This window comes from Hemicordylus capensis, chromosome 2 (genome assembly GCF_027244095.1).
Source record: "Hemicordylus capensis ecotype Gifberg chromosome 2, rHemCap1.1.pri, whole genome shotgun sequence".
Lineage (NCBI taxonomy): Eukaryota > Metazoa > Chordata > Lepidosauria > Squamata > Cordylidae > Hemicordylus > Hemicordylus capensis.
In genome coordinates this window covers 204,297,245-204,321,974 of record NC_069658.1, presented here as the reverse complement: position 1 = coordinate 204,321,974, position 24,730 = coordinate 204,297,245, and the positions used below count along the sequence as shown (strand labels likewise).

The following is a 24,730-nucleotide window of genomic DNA, read 5'->3' as shown; positions in this document are numbered from 1 at the left end:
ATTGGAGTAGTAGTAGCTCTCTCTGGAGTGATACTACTGTTGGGCCATATGACATTAACCCCTTTCTGCAGCAGGAGAGTATTTTTTGTTTGTTTGTAAGCAGTGGCACTCTCACCTCCCCATCCTCCAGTATATTTTGTACCAATTAACAATGTATGGGTGGAATGTTTATTTTATGTGGCTGTATTTGTTAGTGATACTACTGCTTACAAATGTTTATATAATGCTTTTCAATGAAAGTGCTCAAAGCCTCTCCCCCCCCCCCACAAATGAGAATAAATAAATAAAATGGTTCTCTGTCCTCAAAGGGCTCACAATCTAAAAAGAAACATAAGGTGGACACCAGCAACAACCGCTAGAGGGATGTTTTACTGAGGTTGGATAGGGCCGATTGCTCTCCCCCTGCTAAATATTAGAGAATCACCACTTTGAAATGTGCCTCTTTGCTCAGTTGCCAGGGGTAAGATTTATGTGTACGTATATTTTTGTTATGAGGGAGCTAGTGTGGTATAGTAACTAAGAGTGAGCTGTGAGCTAAGAAGTTGCTTTTCAAACCGCACTTTAGCCACAAAGTCACTAATAACTTCATGGCTACTGCAAGCCACTGTTCTATCAGTTTCTGCTATCAGTTTCTGCTCTCGTCTACAATACGAGGGTAACAGTGCTGGCCTATGTTGCTGAGACAATGTATGTGAAGTGCTGTGAACCCTCATAAAGTGTCATATAAATGCTGAGTTTTGTTTACTGATCGCAGTAAAAACTGCATGCTAACTTTGTGCTTTCTACTCTCCCTCTTGCACCTCCAGAGGACTTTGGAATCAAGCACCGCCTCTGGGTGTACTCAGGATGCAGAGGTGTGCATTGCTGGGTGTGTGACGAGTCTGTCAGGAAGTGGTCCTCAACTCTGCGCTCTGCCGCAGTGGAATATCTCACCTTAGTGAAGGTATCTTTGGGAAGAAAGGAGCTGGAGTTTGACGCTGGAGGATGGGGGGCCCACAGGCCACATAACTGGCTAGTCATATTGGAGCATCCATCAGGAAAGAGGATGGGCAGAGCACAGAGTTCTGTGACTGAAGGTGATCTTTAGGTAGATTAATAGGGAAACAATGGATTGGAGCAGGAGCTGAACTCACTGTGTTCATTTAGTGATAGTGAGACAACTATCTGAACTTCTAAGAAGTTGGTTGAAAACCTTGCCGAGAATTGTTGCAAGGCTTTGAAATTGCTGTCTGTGTATTTGCACAGATCCATAGGGTGGATATATGCTTACGCACAATTTGCTCACAAACTAACGCAATTACATTTTGAAAAATATCTTCTGCGAAACATAAAAGGTTGTCCATAAATGTTTGTTTGCCTCTTTTTCTCTCCTGTGTCATATAAATTATCCTGTCTTTTGTAGCAAAGTCTATTATAACTACAGTATGAGTGAATACCCAGCGTAGTTTCCTGCCCTTTGGAATTACTGCTGTAGTGTCAGGAGACTTGCCGCTTTACATGGAGAAAGCCAGGATAACCCTAGGTTCACTAAGCAAAATATTCTTAATATTTTATAGGGTGGTGAAGAAACCATCAAGAAGGTGACCCTCCCTGAAAACATTCACATTCATCCTTTCATCAGGTCAGTTAATGTTGGAGCCAGAGAATTTTGTGGCATGTATCGACACAAGTGAGGCTGTACATTCTGAATTCTACCCTGCAAAGCAATTTAGCAAAATTTCGTTCTTAAGTGCTCTTTGAATTGAGACTAGAACTAACATGGCATAAGGAGGTGTGACCTAAAACATACCGGATTGTGTTTGTCTGGTGAAGAGAACATGAGTTAGAACAATTGATGCATCTCCCAGTGAGGCTAAAAGGTAAGTCTTCTTCAGAGGCATCCTGTTCCCTGTTGAGTTTTGAACAGCCTCTGCTTCTCACAGAAAACATTGTTAACCTCAGAAGAACCCTTTGGCTGCTCCTGACACTGAGAAAAAGGAGGACTGTGGTCCATGCAGCTCTGGGGAAAGCCTCTGGGTAATAAGGCATGTGCTAGTTAAAAGCCTTTCCCATTCTTACCTTACTGAAATGGGATAACCAAAAAGAAAAGGTCCTCTTTAGATTTCTACTTCTGATTGCAAGGCAAGGGCTGTATTTGTGCTCCCCCTAGGTGACTGCTGAAATGAATACATGTTGATACACAGCCTAACTGTGCAGAGCAGATACTTGCTTATTTAATGCTTCTGCTGTGTGATGATTTTTTTAAAGCTCAGGTCCTGCTTTTCCTTCAAGTGCAACCTGAGGCAACTTACAACAGAATATAAACAAACAAATTAACAACAAAATGTTACAGTGGTGTGGGGGTGGGGGGAATCAACTGAGAAAAAGTAGGTGGAGCCAGATCCAAGTAAATAAGAACATCCTCTTAAGCACAAAACCCTTAGCAAATCCCAAAAGCTTGTTGCAGGAGGGAAAATCCCACCCTTCTTGGGACCTTTATTTGGGAGTTTAAAAAGTACAGTTAGGCCTCTGTGCATTCCACAAGGACAGTGCCACTACTCAAAAGTTTCTGCTTCCTGATAAATGTCTGCCAAACCTCAGGTAGCAGGGGCCCCCAGAACTAGCCTGAGCATCAGATGTTCCAGTGAATGTGTGCCTTCTGTTTCCAGCACCCTTGCAGCCCTCCCCTGAAAGCTTATGTTTCTGGCATGTTGGGGGGGGTTGCCTTTTCACCAGAACAAAAAATTAGGAGTGTGCATGGAACCAAAAAATGTGGTTGGTTCAAATTCAAATCAATTTGAACTGAACTGCGTTGCGCCGAATTGGTTCAGTCGAACTGACCGGCTGGTCCGATCCATTCAGTCAAACCGGTTTGGCAGTTTGGGCAGCAATACTTGTAAAGGGGAATCTGGTGGGGATTCCCCTTTATGAGTAAAGGGGTGGAGGAGCGGGAGCGGTGAGAGAGGTTGTTAAAGCCTCTTACCTGGCTTGCCGCTCCCATCCCCAGCCGGCCAGATCGCTCTTAAAACCCAGGCCACCACGGGCAGATGCATGGGCAGCCTATGTTTTAAGAGCAATCTGGCCGGCAATTCAGCTAGCAATGGGGGCAGCAAGCTGTGGGGAACAGAGTAAAAGACTTAGCAATCTTTCTCGTTTCTCCCCAACATAGCACTGGTTCACATCGAACTGGGCTTAGTCCAGTTCGATCGCAGACCGAACCAGCCTTGGGCCGGTTCATGATCGGACCGCTGAACTGGTCCAGTTTGATGTAAGCTGGTTCTACGTCGAATGGTTCATGCGCATCCCTATCGAGAATGCCTGATCTTGACTGGGAGGATGCCAAAGGGAACACCAGGCAGCCTCGTGAAGGTGTCTGGGAACTGTAGTTCCTCCCATGGGGAAAGCACTGGGAGGAATGAGAGTTTCCAGATACCCTCATGCATCCTCCCAGCATTCTGATGCACAAGCCAACCCAGAACAGGAGCTCCACAGATGGCAATACTGCATACACACAGGAAGGCATACGGTTGGATGTAGTGTTGCTGCAAAATCATGCCGTGCTACATTGCAGCTGTCCGAAATAGGCACAGACTTCCCCAATCCCAAGCAGAAGCCAATAAAAATGCCACTGAGGAAATGTCAGTGGGTGCAGATTTTCTCACCGCTTCCTGGCAAACAGCACCTGCCCAACCCCACAAAATATTAAATGTTCAGAAGTCTTATGTGGATCCTTAATGTTTTTCCTCTTCTGTTCTAGAAAATCAGTAGAGGTGGTGACAGATTACTTTGAAGCGTATGCCCTGGTTGGTCAGGATATTCTTGGAAGCAAAGAGAGCTATGAAAAGGTGCTGGCTCTGGTCCCAGAGAATATCCTTTTGGCAGCTCTGGACGGTCGAAGAGTCATGGGATACACACTTCTGGTCAAGGCTAAGGGCTCTTCAGTGTCTGAGGCATGGTCTACGTACTTATTTTACTAATAACCGCATTTATTATTCCACCTTTTCATCAGGAGATCCTCAAGGTAGCGAACAGCAACAAGATAAAAACCACCATAATCATGGTTTTGCTGCTCACTGAAGACAAGGAGCAAGAGGACCAGATAGGCTTCTCTGGGGAAGACCTTTTGTAATGTAGGTGTCACAACTAAACAAGCCTGTCCCATGTTCCCACCTGCTGTACTTTGAGATGGTGGGAAGACTAATAGCAAGGATTCAGCTGTGTTGAGTACAGCATATGGGCAAATTCCTGTGAAAGAAGGTGGTTCTTGAGAGAGCCTGATCCCAGGCCATTCTGAGGTGGTTGGTACAAGTAGACTGTGCCACTTCAGGCTGCTGGTGACAGACCCTTTTTTTAAAAAATGCTCCTCCACATAGAGATTTAAAAAACAAAATCCTAGTACAGTACATTGGGGGGAAAGCTCCTAGGCCAGTCCTCGTTGCTGTGCTAGTCTTCTCTTTGTGGAGAGGGTTTTGCATAAGAGGATGCCTCTCCTGGAATCTGGATACTGAGTATACTGTCAGACTGCTGGTCCAGCTAGGTCAGTATTGTCTACACTGGCTGGCAGTGGCTCTCTAAGGTTTTGGGCAGGAGTTTTTTTCCAGACCTACCGGGAGATGCCAGGGCGGGAACCTGGGACCTTATGCATGCTAAGCAGATACTCTGCCACTGAGCTACAGCCCCATACCCTAAGTAGACCAGGCCTCAGTTGTGACCAGGAAACAACCTGGGCTGTAAATTGATATAAATGATTTTGTATTGCAAGGAGTTTTCTGGGGGGAAATGCAACTCCCACCTTGAGCCTACTTATCTGCAGGTAAGCCCCACTGAAAATGACCTAATTAAATCAAGGTATATTTGTATCCTCCAGAACAACAAGGCCTTTGTTTTTTGGTTAGACCAATTTGCCAGTGGCTTGCTTCACTGTATTAAATTCCTGAGAGGCATCCCTACCATGAGGCAACATTAGGAGCTGCCTCAAGCAGCAGAGTTTGAGCACTTTTGGGGCAAAGTAGCTTGGGTGGTAAACAGATCTGATATACAGGAATTGATCCACTTGGAACTTCTGTGAAGCTTACTTGAAATTAATGAGAGCTTTGCCCTCATAGGAGTGGGGGGAGAGTATGTCATGTCTGTGTTTTGCCTCAGGCACCAAAATATCTTGGCCTTGAAGCTCCTTAACAGCTTGACTACCAGTTCAAGAGGAACTTCAGCATGAATTCTGTAAAAAGAAGCAAGATTCAGTCCAGCGCTGGCAGCTTTTTAAAAAAAAGTTGGAAAGGTACAATGTAAGTAGATGAGCAAAGGGAACCCATGGGAGTCATAAGATTATTTTTCACGGGTGCCAGCACTAGGTGATGGGGACAATGCAAGAAGAACCTAACAACTTTCACTTCCTGGCCAAAAGTTGAAATTGACAGCTGGGTTCTAAAGAACTGGTTTACTGGTGCTGGAATGGCCAGTTTTGAGGGAGGACCTTTGTGACATACAGGAGAACAGAGCCAGCTCCAAGATCTCAGGCAAGGCACCTCTTAACCTGGGGAGATAGCACATGCAAAGCAAGACCTTTCTCACTCTGCTTAGTTGATCTGCACAAAGTAACAATGGCAGTGCTTTGAGGTGTTTGCCATTTGCAGGGAGGGGATGGAGGGGCGACCTCACCACTCCCTGCAGCCAGCCTTGCTGTGGCCATTATCTTCACACTTAAGAGCCTAGATCTGTGGTGTGGGGGCCAGCCACCCAAATGTACAGACCAGATTGCTGTTGCAGAAGGAAGTGGCTTCCCTAATAAAGGCCTACTGTGAGCCCTGTTGACATGTTTACTTACCATGGATGCTGTACACCTAGGTACAGCATCCGTGGAAGTGAACCTGTAACTTCACTTCCTGCCCTGATGAGTCCCAAAACTCTGTTCCCCCTGCGGACAGTGTTTGTCTAAAGAGACAAATAGTGATGTGCACGGTCCGGAGAAGTCCGGACCGGCACCGAAGGGGGGCCTTGTTTTTAGGGCGGGGAGGGCTTGCTTAGCCCTCCCGCCTCCTTGCCCCCGCCAGCGCCCGTATTTTCTAGTATAGGGGCGCTGGAAACCAGCCGCCCCCCGCCGCCACCGCCGCGGCGAAAGAACTCCCAATGCTAGCCCTCCCTCCCTCCCAGCTAGCTGCCCGCTCGCCCGCTCGCTCACCGGATAGGAAACGAGAGGAGCTCCGGCACAGAGCTCCTCTCGTTTGGAAGGCCTCTGGCAGAATGGTGTTTTGCGCGCTCGCGCATGCGCGTGCCGCAAAGCACACCGTTCGCCGGAGGCCCGGTCTACCCGCCGGGAAAGGGCCGGGTAGACCGGGCTTCCGATCGCTGGGTAGACCGGGCCTCCGATCGCCGGAGGCCCGGTCTACCCAGCGATCGGAGGCCCGGTCTACCCGGCCCTTTCCCGGCGGGTAGACCGGGCCTCCGATCACTGGGTAGACCGGGCCTCTGGCGATTGGAGGCCCGGTCTACCCAGCGATCGGAGGCCCGGTCTACCCGGCCCTTTCCCAGTGGGTAGACCCGGCCTCCGGCGAACGGCGTGCTTTGTGGCGCGCGCATGTGCACGCGCGCAAAACACCATTCTGCCGGAGGCCTTCCAAACGAGAGGAGCTCTGTGCCGGAGCTCCTCTCGTTTCCTATCCGGTGAGTGGTGAGCGGGCGGGCGGGCAGCTAGCTGGAAGGGAGGGAGGGCTGGCATTGGGAGTTCTTTCGCCGCTGCGGCGGCGGCGGCGGGGGCGGCTGGTTTCCAGCGCCCCTATACTAGAAAATACGGGCGCTGGCGGGGGCAAGGAGGCGGGAGGGCTAAGCAAGCCCTCCCGCCCTTAAAGGCATACCCCCCACCCGGACCCGAACCAGGCAGGGCCGGACCGGTCCGGCAGTTCGGCCATTCTTTGGAATGGCCGCCGGACCGGTTCGGGCACACCACTAGAGACAAATGCTGTACTCTGAGAGAGATCCTGCCTGTGACGAGGGATGCCAGTGGGTGGGGGTGGGGGACACATCGGCATGGGGAGCAAGCCTTACAGGTGTGCTTCTGTAGATGCTGGACCTGAGTGCAGGATCCATAGTAAGTGAACACTTGAACAGGAATGCGTCCCAGAACGCCCAGGCTCTCGAGGACCAGACAAAGCCATCTTGGAAGCCAGATTTGGCCCACAGACGGCCAGTTGGTCATCTTTACAGTAGTTGATCCCTTTAGTAAAAGCATGCAGATCCCTTCTACTGATTCTTCTGTAAAAGAGTTGGCACTGACTTTGTAATAGTAGAGTAGAGCTGTTCTATATATGTGCATACAAAAGGTCTTAAAGCCCATAGGGTTTCCAATCTCTCTTTTTCTCTTCCAAGAACTCAGTCAAGAAAATGGCACACACCGAATGGGAGATCATGTTGCAGTACTGCTTTCCCCGCCTAGATATTAATGTTAGCAAAGGCATCAACCACTTATTGAAGAGCCCCTTCAGTGTCCACCCCAAAACAGGTCAGTTGTATGATACTTCACCTTACTTTCCTTCAGTGAAGAGGGAGATCCAGTGTGATGCAGTGGATAGCAAGTAAGACTTGTGTCAGGGAGTTGAAATAACCCCCTCAGTCATGAAGCTCACTGGGTGACCTTGACCCAGTTGCTGTCTCTTAGCTTAACCTATCCTTAGCTTAACCTACCCCACAGGGTTGTTGTGAGAACAGCATGAGATAATGCCATTCTTGGAGGCATTCTCTCTTGGAGGAAAGGTGGGATACAAAAACTACATTAAGGTGATGTTCTCAAAAACACACAGAGTTATCTTTTTGGCCCTCAAAAGGAGTCTAAACTCTTGACATCTTGGTTCTCCCTAGAGGTGTCTTTAGTCATGTGTATAGACGCAGAGAAAAGTGTGGTAGAAGGCTAGAATTTTCATAATGTTGGAATGCTTAGGTGTGTGCCTGATATCCAGATTTAGCACTTTGGGAAGAAATAGGATTTGTGACTTTTTGGAATGTGTATTGAGTTTCAGTTAACTTTTGGCTCATATTGTGGACATAGTATCAAGTGAGTTAGCTATGAGGCTTGTTTTGTAGTAAGCAGTACTTTAGAACTCATAAATATTTCATATGTTTAAGTTATTGTAGGGAAAGCGGTTTGTACATTCATTTGGACTGCAATCTTTATTAACTTGCTGATTAAATTCACTAAAGATTTAGTTGGTTGATTGCTGATGGCAAGTTTTTGTGGAGAAAATCTTACATTCTTGGGGCAGAGACTAAAGGCTACCCTTGATTTTTTTTGGAAGCTATTTTGGCCCTGGTGTGTTACTGTAACAAGGAATGAAAAAGGAAGTATTAACAGTGGCCTTTTTTCCTAATGGATAAATTGCAGCTTTTGTTGATAAAATTGTAAATATCCCTCATTTCCTTCAATGTCCTCAAAAGGCCTCTGAGTCTCGGAAAGGTTCGAATTTATTTTGCTTGCTTGGTTGGATAAAAGCCAAATAATTTATCAGCCAATAATGACTGAATTTGTTTTTTTAAAAATGGTGGTGGTGTAGGTAGAAATGTGTCACTTTTTGGGTTTTTTAAATACAAAAAATGGATCAAAAATGGGGAGAAATTAGGTAAGAAATGAGGGACTCTAGCAAAGCATAGTGTGCTGGAGATACACACACACACACACACACACACCCTTTAGGATGCACAACAGTCCTGAGATGGCAGGAACTGGAATGACACTTACTGTAACTTTTCTACAAATGATGTGTTCCTTTTTCTATAAATAGCACATGCAGACTGCCATATCTCCTAAACGTTATGTTCCTTAGCTTGTTCTTGAGTACTAATGTTCTCTGACATGGGAAGTCAACAGAATGATGCTTCCTTTTTGCCTCTCTTAGGTCGTATTTCAGTTCCAATTGACTTAAAGAAACTGGATGAATTTGATCCGTTGGCTGTTCCCACTATAAGGTATGGACAACTGGCTTTGGAACAATGCCATTGTAATCCATGGGAGGTGCAGCCAATGGGTACCTCTTTATTACAATCCTTTGAAGCAAGCAGCAAGTTCTTCAGTTCCATGGCATGGTTAAACCCTCAGGTCACTGTATTGAGGCTCAGGGTGATAGCTACAACTGTCCATAAAATTGAAAAATGAGTCATTGGCATTCAACTGAAAGATCATTCACCTCAGAAGTATGAAGTGTATCCAAAGGATGGATTGCTGCAAGACAGAGCCAATTGCAAGCTTTTCACATGGCCGTGTGGGAGGAGCTATCCCCTCGGCCCCAGTTTGGAGCCAGCTAATCAATGCACCAGTGCCATTAAAACACAAAATGTGAAAACACAGAGTAAATACCAACAGAACAGTTGCAAGATTGGGGAAAAAACCCTGAGGAATCATACTTAGCACTAGCACAACATCCCAGGGAGAACAAACCACCCCAGGAATAGAAACTGTCCAAACTAAATGACAGAAGAGAAGCAAGAACCAGACTAGCTAGGGTGAGGAGGATACACTCCGTGCTTCTGAGGGGAATGATCTTTCAGGCGAGTGCCAAGGACTCATTCTCCCTCAGAAGAGGAGGGTATCCAAAGGATGGGAGGTACTAGAGTCCCTATAACCTAGGTCAGACGCAGCTCGTGAACTCTCCTCCGGGAGGGGCGGGTGGGCGGGTGGCTTCTTTAAGGTAAACGGAGCCAGTGCTCCATGCCACCCAGCAGCCCCCGTGGCGGGGAATCGCCTCTGCCACTCACCTGGCTGCTTGCGGGGGGCTCGCCTCTGTGGGAGCCAGGTGAGTGGCGGAGGCGATTCCCCGCCGCAGGGGCTGCTGGGCGGCATGGAGCACTGGCTCTGTTTACACTTAAAGAAGCCGCCGCCCCGCCTCCCCCGGAGGAGCGTTCACGAGCCGCGCCTGACCTAGATGTATTTATTTGATTTCTATACCGCGCTTCTAAAAATGTCTCATGGGTGGAAAACAGAGAGTCTGGTGCCTATGGTGAAACCACTTGCTGCAGAACCCTCCTGCCAAATGCAGCATCAGCCGATGCTCAGTCTGGTGCTTATAATGCTTAACAAATGTAGACAAGGACTTCCGGGTAGCGGCAGTGCAAAGGTCTACTAAGAGGCGCTAGGGGAGAGAAGGCCGCAGAAGAGGCAGCGCTCCTTAGTGCCCCTTGATGGCACGAGGCCCTTGGCAGTGTAAACCAATGCAATGCACCAACATATCCATCTAGCTAGGCTGAACAGTCTGCTCAAGTGAACAGTCTCAAAATGAAGCCCAAAGGGACTCTGAAACCTTTGGTACGTCTCGAATACATCTTAATCGCTCTGCATACATCAAGGATGTGCCACTCGTTTTCTTTAGGGGAAGTTGGTTGAGGGCAGAACAACAGCAACATTAACTCCTGCAACCTTTGGAATAGTGAATTAATCTTTGGAATAAAGGAAGGATCAGTTCGAAGCAGAACACAGTCGGGGAAAATTAAACACACTTCCTTCTGAACTTCCAAATTCTGATATCCTTCTAACAGACGTTATGGTGACTAGGAAGAGAACTTCAAGAGACAAAAAATTTAGGGAGACTGATCGAAGAGGCTCTAATAGAACCAGGGTAAGAGCTGTCAATACTGTGTTCAGGTCCCAGGTAGGGAACCTGTGAACGGGTGGTTTAAGTAGAGAGGCGCCCTTTTAAAAATCTCCACATATGCAGGTGGCCAGTCAAAGATGTGGCACCCTGAGTGTCCAGAAGTGAACCCAGGGCAGCGACCTGCCTTTTAAGTAAAATGGGGCAGAGCCCAGCGTCCAAACCTTTTTGAAGGAAACAATGTGGTTAACTGAGGCAGACATGGGCAAGGCTTGCTTGCTTGATTTATTCATTTCACTGCTATCACGATCTGCACCACGGGGAACAGGTAGATAGTCGTCGAGATTCCAACATGGTGTTCAAAACCCCTTGTGAGTACCCGCAGGCCTCTAGAAACCCCCATTCAGCTTCCAGGTGAAGAGGTTGAGCCATCCTGGTTCCAGATGAAATATCAGACCCTGGTGGAGGAGCTGAGGGTCCGATCCCAGAGCCAGAGGCACTTCCAGAGAGAGCTCCACTAGGTTCAAAAACCATAGGCGCTGGTGCCAGTGTGGAGCAATCAGGATGGTCTCTGCTTTCAGTTCCCAGATTCTGAAAACTGTCTGTGGAATGATGGCTGTAGGTGGAAATGCATATGTTAGACCCACTGACCATGCTGCTGTCAAAGTGTCCACATTTCTGCCCCCACCATCTGATACTGTGACAGAAACCTGGGCAATTTGGTATTGTGAACAGGTCTATTTGCCGGCTTGGAAAGTACCACACTTCTGTCTCTCTTGCCATTTAACTCTCTCTAGTCCACAACAGGAAAGGCAGGGCAGGAGACAAATGGCCAAAGCCTGAGAAAATGTTAGGCATGGAGCTGAAGAATCACATCTGCCTTGGTGCGAGACGGGGTGAAAACTGGAGGGATAGCTCCTCCCACGTTCATGTGAAAAGCTTGCAATTGGCCGTGTCTCAGAGCAGGAGATCGGAGCAACCCATCCTTCAAATAGACTCCTCTTCTGAGGGAGAATTGCTGTTCCCTGGGCTCTTGGAATCAAGTTAAGCTAGGTAAAGGAAACTTGTGGTTTCTGTTCTCACTTTCTGGAAAGAAGGCTTGAACAACAAATTGAACTTCCAAAGCAAAGGATAGTGTGGCTTGAGATAGTCTAGCATAGATACTGCTCCTAAAGGTTTCCTAGAACAAAAGTGTAAAGTATCTGTCTCTGCAATACAGCTCCTTCATCTTTACCTCTGCAATTCTGGCTCTCCATCAGTGTTGTCAGCTGCACTGCAGCTGGGCAACTTCCCTAGTGCAATTGACAACACTGATGGAGAGCCCGTTTACAGTCGCCCTGCACAAAAGCTCTAATGCCATATTTATTATCTGATATGGAAAAGCATGCCTTCTATGCTCCCTCTGGGCAACTGCTTATCTGTTGCAAAAACTGATAATCACTTATTTTAGGCTGCTGCTACCACTGCAAATGTGAATTTTTACCCATGCTTTCAAAAGATGGAGTATGCTGAATGACATGAATCAATGACAATTCATGATCTCTTCCCCAGGTTTCATAGAATTCCCAATGTTTGTCTTGTTTTTTAGCCGCCTCTGTCAAGAACTGGACTCTATTAGCAATGATGAGGGGGATGGAAAGGAAAGTGAAGGGGAGCCAGAATGCCCTCGTAGGAGTAGAGGTGAGTGTTAGAGCAAAAAGATCATGAGAAATCTTTGCTCAGTTTATTCAGTAAGATAATCCACTTAAAGGTTCAATTGGTTGATTGTTGATGGCAAAAGTCTGATCTTTGTCAGAATTGTGTGTACGACACACTGGGGGGGAAGTTCTGCCACCTAGATAAAGGATGTGCATCTGCATAATTCATCTGCATCTTTTGCTTTTGCATAATTCTGCTGTTATGATCTATGCTAGTTTTGCATGTTATGAGAAGCAAAGCAAGACACTAAGGTCCCTGTCCCAGTTGCTGGATCCTGTACCTCTGGCTTCTGAGAATTCAGCAGATCACATGCCCTGAAGCATTTCATTTCAGCCATAAGGGCTAGAACTTTGGTTTTGTTTTTTTTTTAATGAAGAAAAAGCTCTGACTTCACACACACACACACTAGGGATGTGCACGGCACCACGGTGGAGCGGTTCGAAGGTGGCAGGGGTGCCGCTTTAAGAGTGGGGGAGGGTGCGCTCCCCCCCCCGCTGGCGTCCTTTGTTAAGAAACCTGATCGGGGCAGCAGTGTACCTCCCTGCCACCTGTTGCCCCCATTGGCTGGATATGGCCGGAAGTCCCCAGCACACATACCCGCACGTCGCCAGCGCATGCAGGCGCATCGGGTCTTCCGGGCAGCAGGGAGGTATGCTGCCACCCCGATCAGGTTTCTTAACAAAGGATGCCGGCAGGGGGAAAGTGGCAGGAGGGATAAGTGCACCCTCCCCCGCTCTTAAAGCGGCACCCCCGCCACCTTCCCGAACCAGTTCAGAGGCCCATAAAGGGCCTCTGAACTGGTTCTGTGCACATCCCTAACACACACACACACACACACACACACACACACACACACACACTCTAGGTGGTTGTTGAACCTAGGCAGGGACGTAGCAAGGTTGGAGTGGGCCCAGAGACAAGATTTTAAAATGGGCCCCCGCTGATATACACACACAAACACACTTCACAATATATAGTGCACTCACATCCCCATTATGAATACGGTGAATATCTACCCTGTTTCCCTGAAAGTAAGACCTAGCAGTAATTTCTGATATACCGCTAATTGCCCTAGTGTATTTTTGGGGCTAAAATTAATATAAGACACTGTCTTATTTTTGGGGTAGTTCACATTGAATTGAGTTTCTTTTACTCTCTGCTCGTGCCGATCTCCAAGAAATACAACATAATTCATAGGCGGTGCAACACGGGTGGGTGGAGAGTCATGTGATGTGCCTCTGGGGGCCCCTCGAGGCAGTGGGGCCCCAAGACAACTGCCTCCCCTTGCCTAATGGTAGTTATGCCCCTGAGCCCAGGAACTTGAATAGAGGGGAGGCAATGCAGTCTCTATGACTTAAAGAAACAACTGCAAACCTGGAGAAAAGTTCCCAATGCCGCTATTTAATTGAAATACGTCCTTTTTAAATTTTCTGTGCTTTTTCTTCTGCTCCTTCTCTTACTTTATTTTTCAGTCATAGGTTCACAGTGCAGCAGCCAGATTGGTCTCTGGGGTATCCCGGAGAGACCCCATTATGCCTGTTCTTAAACAGTTGCACTGGCTGCTGTTATGTTTCCAGGCAAGGTACAAAGTGCTGGTTATTACCTTTTAAAGCCCTGAATGGCATAGGTCGGGATTACCTGAGAGAATGCCTTTCTCTACAAGATCCCCACCGCTCATTAAGATCATCAGAAGGGGTCCATCTTAGGGTGCCACCAGTTGGCAATCTAGGATCGAGCCTTCTCAGTTGTCACCCCTGGGTTGTGGAGTCACCCATAGATATAAGATTATTATCTTCCTTGGAGGCCTCCAGAAGGGCCTTAGAGACCCATCTTTTTAGCCTGGCTTTTAATGATATCTAGTTTTAATTTTAATCTGGTTTAAATAGAGTGTTTTTTTTCATTGTTGTTTTAATGTAAACTGCCCTGAGCCACTTTAGGAAGTGCAGTATATACATTGAATGAATGAATGAACATAACCAAACACTATTTTTAGACTATTATTAGGTTTTTTAGGTTGAATTCTCTGACATCAACTGACTTTATTATCTTCCCACACATACCTGATTGCACTAAAGTGCTTTCCTGCCTCATCACAGCAGCCCATTTTGTAACTTTCAGATTGACTCTTCCTCACCCCTGTAAGATCCTGTGCTAACCTTTCAGTGTGTGCAGTCAGCATTTAAAACAACACAGGAAGTACTCTTAAGTACTTCCATAGACAGTGAAGATCTCCAGTATGTCTCTTCACCACACAGGCTGCACCCATTCCTGACACTTGCCAGGAACAATTACATTTTCCCCTGAGTAGGAGATCCTCAGCGAGGGTAGTGGACTGCGCATGCCCGGAGACAGAACTGGACCATGTGACTTGTAAGTAGGCGGATCCGCCTCCTAGCCCCAGTTCCAGTTCTGTCTCGCTCGGGACAGGACGTAGGAGAGAGCTCTGCTAGTTTTAACGTTACTCCGAGTGTCTTTTCTACTGTTTTTTCTCCTATCTCTAACTCCATTGTGCGAGGGGGGGAAGAGAGTCGTGCTTCATTTGACTACAAATTGTGAGTTCTAAATTGTATTCTTTTTCTGTTCCGATTCGGTTTGATTGGCACTTTTCCAATTTATCGCGCCTTTTTCCTTGTTTGCCTCGCCTATGGAGCTGGCACATGCTGAGGAGTTGCTCCAGGGGTCCCTCTCGGAGGGAACCCCGCTACCGCAGGTCCTGGGTAGCTTAGACTCCTCTTCCCGCACTCCAAAAGCTGAGCACGCTCAGCTTTGCCCTGCGACGGCGCTTCCTCCCGCCCATGCCTCAGCGTCCGGAACTGCAGTTGAACCAGTTCCCGATCGACCACCCTCTAAGGCGCACAAGAAGACCAAGCATATTGGGGATCCCCCCAAAAAGCGCAAGAAAAAATCTAAAGAGCCTTATTTTAAGGCGGAGGCGGGAAAACGCCTCAGTGAAAGGCTTCTGATTCAAGCGGTTTGCAGGCGCTCGAAATCGAAAGCGGGGAAAAATGGCGCCAAGTCTGCAGCAACGGCCAAACTGAAAGGACCCGCTTTAGAGGTGATTGACCGGGGCCCGGTGGGCACGATCCCGGCAATCATGCCTCTGCCCCAAGAGGGCTCAGTGGTTGAGGGGGAACCGGCTTGCCCGCGCAGTCCCTCCCCGCTGTTGGAACACCCTCCCACTGGACCGGATCCTCCTATTGCTCCTGTAAGTAAGGATCCTTTCTCCCCTAAAGCCACCCAGTGGCTTCGTGAATTTTTTAGGAGGGAGTTTTCTATTGAGCCACCTGCGGCTCTGATTTCTGGGGTTGGGATTCTGGGGCAAGATCAACCTCACCCCTTAGCCCCTTCTCCATCAAGGGGTAGGCGACCCCATAGGAACAGGGGGGCAGTCAGACTCTCTTCCTCCTCCCCTGACTCCAGTCCCCGCCGTAGGGCTATCCCACTGATCGAAAGGGGTTTGTTCATCCCCAGGCGCCTGGCACACAGGCATAAAAGAAGGCGCAGGGTCACCTCCTCCTCTTCTTCCTCTTCACCTCCCCCCAGGAAAAGTAAAAGTAAAAGTAAAAGGCATGGGGACAAAAGACCTTCTCCGCTTCCCCTTCCTGCAGACCCTCCCTCTTTTCCCCTTCCTCCTCCAGTTCCCCAGTTACCCGTCTCTCCTGGGCGGAAGTCTCCAAGTCCAGATGTTTCCAATATGCCTTCGGGGAGTGACACGGGACATTGCGTCCCTCTGGACACTATGGGTCCAATAGACTCTGCTAAGGAGGATGGCGAACTTTCCGAGGAAGAAGTGCCCCCTCCTATTTCTAACTCTGTTAGACTTTTTTCTTCAACAGATTTTGAAGTTCTCCTGTCTAAAGCCAGACGCACCATCAATGATGTTACAACTCTCCCCCCCCACCCAACCATCAGATACCCTGGACCTCCAGGTATTTCCACCATCTGAACCTCCTGTACCAGTGGTGCCCTTTCCCCCACTGTTTAATAAAGTTATGTGCGCAGAGTGGCAGCGCCCAGCCTCTACCAGACCCGTGGGCAACCTCCCTAAAAGGCATTACAACTTGCCCACGGAAGTCACCAAGCTGTTGAATGTCCCTAAGGTAGATCCCCCCGTGGCACAAATGGCCTCGGGCGCCTTGGTGCTGGCGGAAGGGCAAGAACAACTGAAATCCCAGGAGGATAGGCGCTGCGATACGCTTCTAAGGAAGGTGCATGATGCCTCCGCATCAGCGATTAAAATGGCCACCACTAACTCTATTTTCGCCCGAGCATCGCTTTTGTAGGCAAAGGAACTGGTCAAGCTTGTTCCCCCAGAACTTCCCAAGCTTCGCCAAGGCATAAACAAGATTGCCAAAGCATCGGCGCTGACAGCCGATTCGAGCTTGGATTGTATCCAACACTCTTCCAGGGCGCTTGCAGCCGGTATCGCCGCACGCCGCACCTTGTGGCTTAAACCTTGGTCCGGTGACTCTAAGTCCAAATTGGCCCTTACAGTCGCTCCCTTCTCCAGGGAAAATCTATTTGGGCCTGCTTTGGACCCGGTGTTAATTGAGACGCAGGACAAGAAAAAGGCCATGCCTTTCTCTCGCAGGGGTTCCAGGCTCTCCTTTCGTGGCTCACGTTCTTCCTTTCGACCCAACAGACAATCTCAGTTCCAGAACACCCAGTACAGAGACTCCAGATCGCAGCCATTCCGAGGCTCCAACAGACCCCAATGGCGACAGCGTTATAGAGGCAACTCCAGGGGCTCCGCACCAAAGCAGCCTCCCCCTGCCTACTCCCAGCGTAAACAGTGACGCTATCCCAGTGGGGGGCAGGCTCACAGAATTCAGCGCGACCTGGCTCTCCACAACATCAGACGCCTGGGTTCTGGACACGGTTACACACGGATACTCCATAGAGCTGTCCTCCACCCCTCAACCACGCTTCATTCCAACTCCAAGATCGAACAATCCACTCAAGCATCGGCGGATGCTTCAAGCAGTGAACCATCTCCTTCAGATTCAGGCAATAGAGCCCGTTCCATCCTCACAAAGATTTCTCGGCACATACTCCATCCTCTTTCTTGTGCCGAAAAAGAACGGTTCCTGGAGGGCCGTCCTCGACTTCAAATCATTCAACCACTTTGTCACCAAGCGGAGGTTCCGAATGGAGTCTCTCCACACTATAAAGGAAGCTGTTCGCCCAGGAGATTACCTGGCCTCGATCGACCTCTCAGAAGCATATCTACACATCCCGATCAGGAGCTCAGACAGACGTCATCTTCGTTTCGCTTACAACAACTTACACTTCCAGTACAGAGCGTTGCCCTTCGGTCTTTCATCGGCACCAAGGGTCTTCACGAAGATCATGGCAGCCCTGATCTCACACCTACGCCTTCAGGGGGTCCACATACACCCTTTTTTGGACGATCTGCTCATCAGGGCACACTCCAGGCCTCAGGCCCTCCAGGATATTCAGACCGCTCTCACTGCACTGCAGGACCACGGCTTTGTCATCAACCGGGAGAAAAGCCATCTGATTCCATCTCAATGGCTGCTCCACCTAGGAGCATTGTTCAACACAGCCCAAGGTCAGATCTACCTTCCAGAGGAGAGGAGGCAAAAGATCATTGCCCAGGTTCAGCCTCTCTTACTCAAGAACAAAGAGGACATCATGGTATTGGCACAGACCTTGGGATCAATGATTGCCTGCCTGGAATGCACACCATGGGCAAGATGGCACTCCCGGCCGCTCCAATGGGCCTTGCTTCCATTCCAGGACGAAATCATGGCGGTCTCACACTTGAACGTGCCAATCTCCAGACGAGTGAAGCACTCCCTACACTGGTGGCTCTCCCCGGCCCTTCTCAAGGGACTTCCTCTGATGGCACCCCGTCGCGTGGTCCTCACCACGGATGCCAGCCTCTCCGGTTGGGGAGCCCACTGCCAGGGCCGCATATCACAAGGACACTGGACAGCAGAAGAATCCCGGCAGCCCATAAATTGGCTAGAACTGAGAGCGGCGCGACTGGCACTCCTCCACTTTCAACCCCTCCTTCAGAACCAACATGTTCTCCTAAGGACGGACAATGTGACGGTCAAAGCTCACATCAACCGTCAGGGGGGCACCAAATCCAAGATACTCATGTCCGAAGCCGATCTGCTCTTCCAATGGGCGGAGCCCAATCTCCTGTCAATCATAGCCGAACATGTACGGGGAGAGGAAAACGACCTAGCGGACTGGCTGAGCCGAAAGTCGCTGGAACCAGGGGAATGGTCACTTCATCCGGAAGTGTTCGATCAGATGTCCAGGGTTCTCGGACACCCCATAGTGGATCTCTTCGCATCGCCAGCCAATCGCAAGCTCCCCCGCTTCATATCCAGATACCACTGCGCTCAAGAGGAAGCGATAGATGCCCTACACTCGCCTTGGCCGGAGGGCCTCCTTTACGCCTTCCCTCCCACGCCAATAATGAGACAAGTCATCAAAAAATGCCTCATGGAGGGCGCAGACATGATCCCGATAACCCCTTTCTGGCCCCGCAGACCATGGTTTTCAGATCTCATCGAGCTATCGACACGTCGCCCCTGGCGTCTTCCAAATCGCAGAGATCTCCTCACTCAAGGACCCCTGTTTCATCCCGACCCTCAATGGCTTCAGCTCACCGCGTGGAGGTTGAGCGCGATAAACTCAGGGCCAAGGGCTACCCCAAGTCGGTCCAAGACACCATCATAGCCGCAAGAAGACCATCGACCCAAAAAGTATATCAATCCACCTGGAAGGTTTTCATGCAATGGGCACGGGCTCATCACAAAGACCCACTTACCGCCGGCATACCAGAGGTCCTCGCCTTCCTCCAAAAGGGCCTAGATCTCCGACTCCGCCCTAGCACCCTCAAACAGCAGGCCTCTGCCCTAGCCTCGGTCCTCGACATCTCCTGTTCGAAGGATGGTCACCCCTCTCTCCATCCTCACATCTCTAGATTCCTCCGTGGCGCAACAAACCTGGCCCCCGCTCCCATCAAATGTTTTCCTTCCTGGAACCTTAATCGGGTTCTTAATGCACTCACGAAATCTCCCTTTGAACCCTTGTCTTCCATTCCCCTCCGTTTACTGTCATTCAAGGTCCTTTTCCTGGTCGCAATCACCTCCGCACGCCGGGTATCGGAGTTGGCTGCACTGTCCGCCAGGGAAGAATTCTGCACCTTCCAGTCCGATGCAGTTACTCTGCATCTGGACCCGACCTTTCTACCTAAGGTCAACTCGCCCTTCCACAGAGCCCAATCCATCGTCCTTCCATTTTTCTGTCCAAATCCAGTCCGCCCCAGAGAACGGTTGTGGCACAACCTAGATGTGCGTAGAGCCCTAAGGGTGTATTTATATAGGACAAGGGACATCCGTAAGACTGACGCCCTATTCGTCTCCTTTCACCCTCCATCTCTTGGCACCAGGGTTTCTAAAGCAACCTTAGCGGGATGGATTAGGTCATGCATCATCCTGGCGTATGAATCCCTACATCTTCCTCCCCCGGGGGGTATCACAGCCCATTCCACCAGAAGCGCGGCCACTTCAGCTGCCTTCTCAGCTCACATCCCGCTGAATGAAATCTGTAGGGCTGCTACATGGGCTTCTATCACCCCCTTTATACGTCACTACAAAATATCAGGTTTTTCTGACGTTCAGGCAGCCTTTGGACGGACAGTCTTGCAACAGGTGCTTTAATCCCCATCTCCCCTCCCTGGGACATTTCCTGGGATGATAGGCTTAGGTATGTCCCTCGCTGAGGATCTCCTACTCAGGGGAAAAAGGAACATTGGTCCTACCGTGAAGGGTTCTTTTTCCCTGAAGTAGGAGATCCTCAGGCCCTCCCGGATGGGGGACAAGACTGCCTTTATTTTATCGCTGTTACTCTTTACCTTGGGAAGGGATTCCGAGGAGGTATTTGTCGCCGGCTCTCAGGGTTCCGAGTATGTGCTCTTTGCCTGTGTCTTTCCTGTACAGCACTGACTAATGTTCTCTGTTAGTTTTTCTTTTCTTTTTCTCTTTTCTCTCACAAGTTTATAGATTACCTGACTGACACTCACAGAGCTCTCTCCATGGACCTTACCTCGCTCATCAGCCCTGGAACTGGGGCTAGGAGGCGGATCCGCCTACTTACAAGTCACATGGTCCAGTTCTGTCTCCGGGCATGCGCAGTCCACTACCCTCGCTGAGGATCTCCTACTTCAGGGAAAAAGAACCCTTCACGGTAGGACCAATGTTCCTTTCACCATTGCCAGCACTTGCCAGGAAGGATTGCGTCCCACTATGCAAAAAGTCAGACCGGAGTACTGCTCCACTAACGGATTTATTCAGGATCTGTTTTCTGGAGGAAAAGGGGGTATCTTCCCTGCTGTGTCTATCCAGATATTGCATTGCAGGGGAAGTGAATACCTTTTTAATGAGATACTCACTTTCCTGTGGAAAGGGGGTGGAACTGCAGTGAGGAACAGTGGGAACTGCCCACCTGTTCTAAGAATGCATCTTGTAGGGGAAACAGCTAGTACCATCCTAAGAATGTCTCTGGTCAACAGAAGAAGGTATTCATTTTATTCATTACCATTCATTTTGTAAACAGCCTTGAACACATTTTAATAGGCAATATAGAAATAAAATGTTCCATAATCTTGCAACTTACTTTAGTAGCGCAGATTCTTTCTGGAAAGATGAGTGACCAAGTTTTTGTAAACAGAAGAAACACTTATTATCCAATAAGGACAAAGGATACAACCACCTATAGCTATGTAAGTTGCTCAGTCCCCAAAGTATATCTCAGCCTTCAGAAACAGCATTTTCAAAAGGATGTCTTGTGAAGACATCCTATATGTATCTCCAGGGACTCCCTTGGAGATACGTAAGATGCACACTCTTTTTATTTATAATAATGTAGACTGTCTGCTTTACACACTGAATGGGCAATGCTTTTGTTGTTTTCTGTATTATAGGTTATAAGAAAACCAGTCTGGCTTCATATGTGAAAGTCTTTGAACAGTTTCTGGAGGAATTTGAAAAATCCCACAAAAAGGAACGTCTTGCAGCTAGTGGTAAGAGCTGAGATGGAAGTAGAGCATTTAACTTTTGCTTTCTGTTTTTGTTCTGGATTCCCCTGTGTGGAATCAGTCCAACAGGGCTACCACAAATACCTTGAGTTTGTTTGTGTATGTTTTAAGGTTTTGTTGCAAAACACTTCTGTTTTACAGAAGACTTACCTCAACTCTGTTGTTCCTTGTTTTGATCTGGCTATTCTAATAAATCAAAATTAGTCTTTATTACATAACAAAAATACAACCTTGCAATATATCTGAGATGACCAAACAGACCCCCAGTGTGCAATATTGGTTGCACATAAATTTGTGAATAAATCTTACTCATTAACCTTGGTACTTTAGACAAGGGTTATGCTTGTCAGTCTCTCTAACCAAATAGATTAAACTTTGCACGCCAAGCCAGCCATTTTATCCAGCTATGTATTCAAAAGTGCTTTTCTGAGATCCATATGAAGGGAGATAATTCTAATATGTATCAACTGGAAGCAAGCTTGTTTTTATTAAGGAGCTGCATATGAAAAATGTATCCCTTCTGCCAAAACAGCAGCCCTGAGTCTCCCCCTCTCCCCCTGCCCCTTTGTAACATGTAGAAGAGATTCCCCAATGTCTCACTGTCATTACACTGCATTTCTCTGCCTCACTCGCCATTTCTCTGCTGCTGTTGGGGGCGAGGGGTAGGAGAGGAAGCAACATAGTGTAGTGATGTCAGGACACGTGGAAAGCTGTACTGCATGTTAATGGATCAGGAGAATTCGACACAGGGTTGTTTGGGTAGTAGCCCAGTGTTTTATACTACATAGTTCTACTCTTTCAGTCAAGCTCCTTGAAATTCTGCACTATATACTGTTTGGCTCGAACTGAAATATCGTGGTCAGCAGCTATCACAGAATCGGCAAGAGCACACACACACACTCTTCCATTCAGAATGGGCTGCTGCTTCTAGCCCACTTATTGCCCATTATCCGGAAATCTTACTTAGTGCCAGATTATTTGGGTTTTCAAACTGTAGAATTTAGGCTTTACTCCCCACCCCACCCATCCTCTCCTATAGTAGCAGCCACATAAACCTGTCACACAACATATATGATACCTTCAAATGATGCATGAATAGAGTTTAAATGTGTATTCTCTCTCACACACACACACACACACACACACACACAGAGATATGCAGATGGATTTCTGAAGTCCTTGAACCTGTAGTGTTGTGGATTTACCATTCCTATTCAGAACCAGGCAGTTGTGAGCAATTACAGTGGGGCATTTCTGGTGACTTGGTCATATTTTTGCTGTAACCAACCCGCTTCATTTTGAGAAGCAGCCCAAACTAGCTTTTCCTTCCAAAGGAGAGGGGGATAAAAGCAGGATTAGCAAGTGTTAGGTTCTACAGGTGCCACCAAGTGAATACAGAGCCCAAGTGAAAAACGGAACGGACATAAATTACTCACAAGATTAAAATTAAAACATCCAAGAGTATTCTTTACTTTTGCATTGGCAAAGGGGAGGAGAGTGCAATGGAACACAATCTTCTTTCTCAGACAGCAGAAGGGTTTACATTACATGTCAATTTAACATACAGTGAAATTTTATGGTCATTGCTTTTTTTTTAATTGCAACACTGTAACAATAAAGAAACTTTTTCATAAGCGTTGTTTATGTATTTGAAATAGTAAATGTCAGCATTGATTAAATAGGTGAAAATATTGGGAGAGTGGGGGAACTAGGAAGCCATCTGTCAGCATGAATGGCATTCTGTATTCTGTGCCACTGAAGTCCATGAAAACTGCTTACTTTCATGGGAAAAACTAAATGGAATTGAATATACAGAGCTATTGAGGAGGTGCTTGTCACTGAGGTTCCAAAGAATGACTGTTGCTCATTTCCATCACATAAAGCACCTATGACTTTCAAAAATTAAACCATGAAAATATTGCCTCTAAGCCACAAGCTTTTTAAATGACATGTCATTGATGCAAGTTGATGCAAGAACAGCCCTGCTGGATCAGACCCAAGGCCTATCTAGTCCAGCATCCTGTTTCACACAGTGGCCCACCAAATGCATCTGAGAAGCCCACAGGCAAGAGGTGAGGGCATGCCCTCTCTTCTGCTGTTGTTCCCTACAACAAGTATTTAGAAGCATCTTGCCTCTGAGGCTGGAAGTGGCCTATGGACACCAGACTAGTAGCCATTGATAGATCTGTCCTCCATGAATTTGTCCAAATGCCTTTTAAAGCCATCCAAGCTGGTGGCCATCACTACATACTGTGGCAGAGAATTCCATAGATTAATTATGTGCTGTGTGGAAAAGTACTTCCTCTTGTCAGTCCTAAATTTCCCAACCTTCAGTTTCATGGGATGACCCCTGTTCTAGTGTTTTGAGAGAGGGAGAAAAATTTAACTCGGTCCGCTCTCTCTACTCCATGCATAATTTTACAAACCTCGATCATGTCTCGCCTTAGTCACCTCTTTTCCAAACTAAAGAGTCCCAGATACTGTAGCCTTGCCTCATAAGGAAGGTGCTCCAGGAACCTGAACATCTTGGTTGCATACTGAGTCGACACTTTCAACAAGCTGTCCACTACAACACCAAGATCTCTCTCCTGGTCAGTCACTGACAGCTCAGACCTGTGTGTGTGGGTGAGAGAGAGAGAGAGAAGTTGGGGTTGTTTGCCCCAATATGCATCACTTTTCACTTGCTTACACTGAACCGCGTTTGTCTTTTGTCACCCAATTTGGAGAGATCCTTTTGGAGCTCCTCACAATCTGTTGTGGATTTCACTACTTTAAATAGTTGTGTTATCTGCAAATTTGGCCACTTCCCTGCTTACCCCAACTTCTAGATCATTTATGAACAAATTAAAGAGCACTGGTCCCAGTGCAGATCCCTTGGGGACACTTCTTCTTACTTCCCTACATTATTCCTACCCTTTGTTTCCTGTCCTTCAACCAGTTACCAATCCACACATGAAACTGTCCCCTTATCCCATGACTGCTAAATTTACTCAAGAGCCTTTGGTGGGGAACTTTGTCAAAAGCTTTTTGGAAATCCAAGTATACTATGTCAACCAGATCACCTTTATCCACATGCCTGTGACACTCCCAAAGAACTAGGGATGTGCACAAAACCACAATTTGTTTGGTTCAAATTTGAACCAGGTTCGAACCAGGAGGGGGTGGTTCGGTTTTGGTTTTGTTCGAACCACCCCCTGGTTTGGTTCAAACCTCAAAAAGTAGGTAGAATGAAAGGTAACCTTGGGCGCCACCTACCACCCAAACCTCAAATCGATTGGACCTCCCTATGATTTTATACAAATTTTTAAAATATTTTCAAGTTTTGCCCATAACTCCCTATGTGGAGCACTTAGGGGCAAAAAGTTGGGGTGGGTGGTAGGCATGCATGGGTGTCCTCCACTCCAAA

General features: G+C 47.9%; 1 protein-coding gene across 2 annotated transcripts in view; it reads left to right on the top strand.

The window, feature by feature from the left end:
- The window catches only part of LOC128341864 (DNA primase small subunit-like), a 31,700-nt gene extending 8,748 nt beyond the window's left edge, over nucleotides 1-22,952 (top strand). Inside the window, exons 5-13 of one of the 2 annotated variants that reach the window (XM_053288474.1) lie at nucleotides 807-943; nucleotides 1,557-1,621; nucleotides 3,737-3,846; nucleotides 5,170-5,264; nucleotides 7,342-7,474; nucleotides 8,862-8,931; nucleotides 12,136-12,227; nucleotides 21,211-21,309; nucleotides 22,479-22,952. In XM_053288474.1, coding sequence (XP_053144449.1) covers nucleotides 807-943; nucleotides 1,557-1,621; nucleotides 3,737-3,846; nucleotides 5,170-5,264; nucleotides 7,342-7,474; nucleotides 8,862-8,931; nucleotides 12,136-12,227; nucleotides 21,211-21,309; nucleotides 22,479-22,498 — 821 coding nt within the window. In that variant the 3' untranslated portion in view covers nucleotides 22,499-22,952. Of the gene's footprint in view, nucleotides 1-806; nucleotides 944-1,556; nucleotides 1,622-3,736; nucleotides 3,847-5,169; nucleotides 5,265-7,341; nucleotides 7,475-8,861; nucleotides 8,932-12,135; nucleotides 12,228-21,210 lie in introns of both variants that reach the window. The other variant, XM_053288475.1, reaches the window with a different exon arrangement.
- Nucleotides 22,953-24,730: the final 1,778 nt, after the last annotated feature.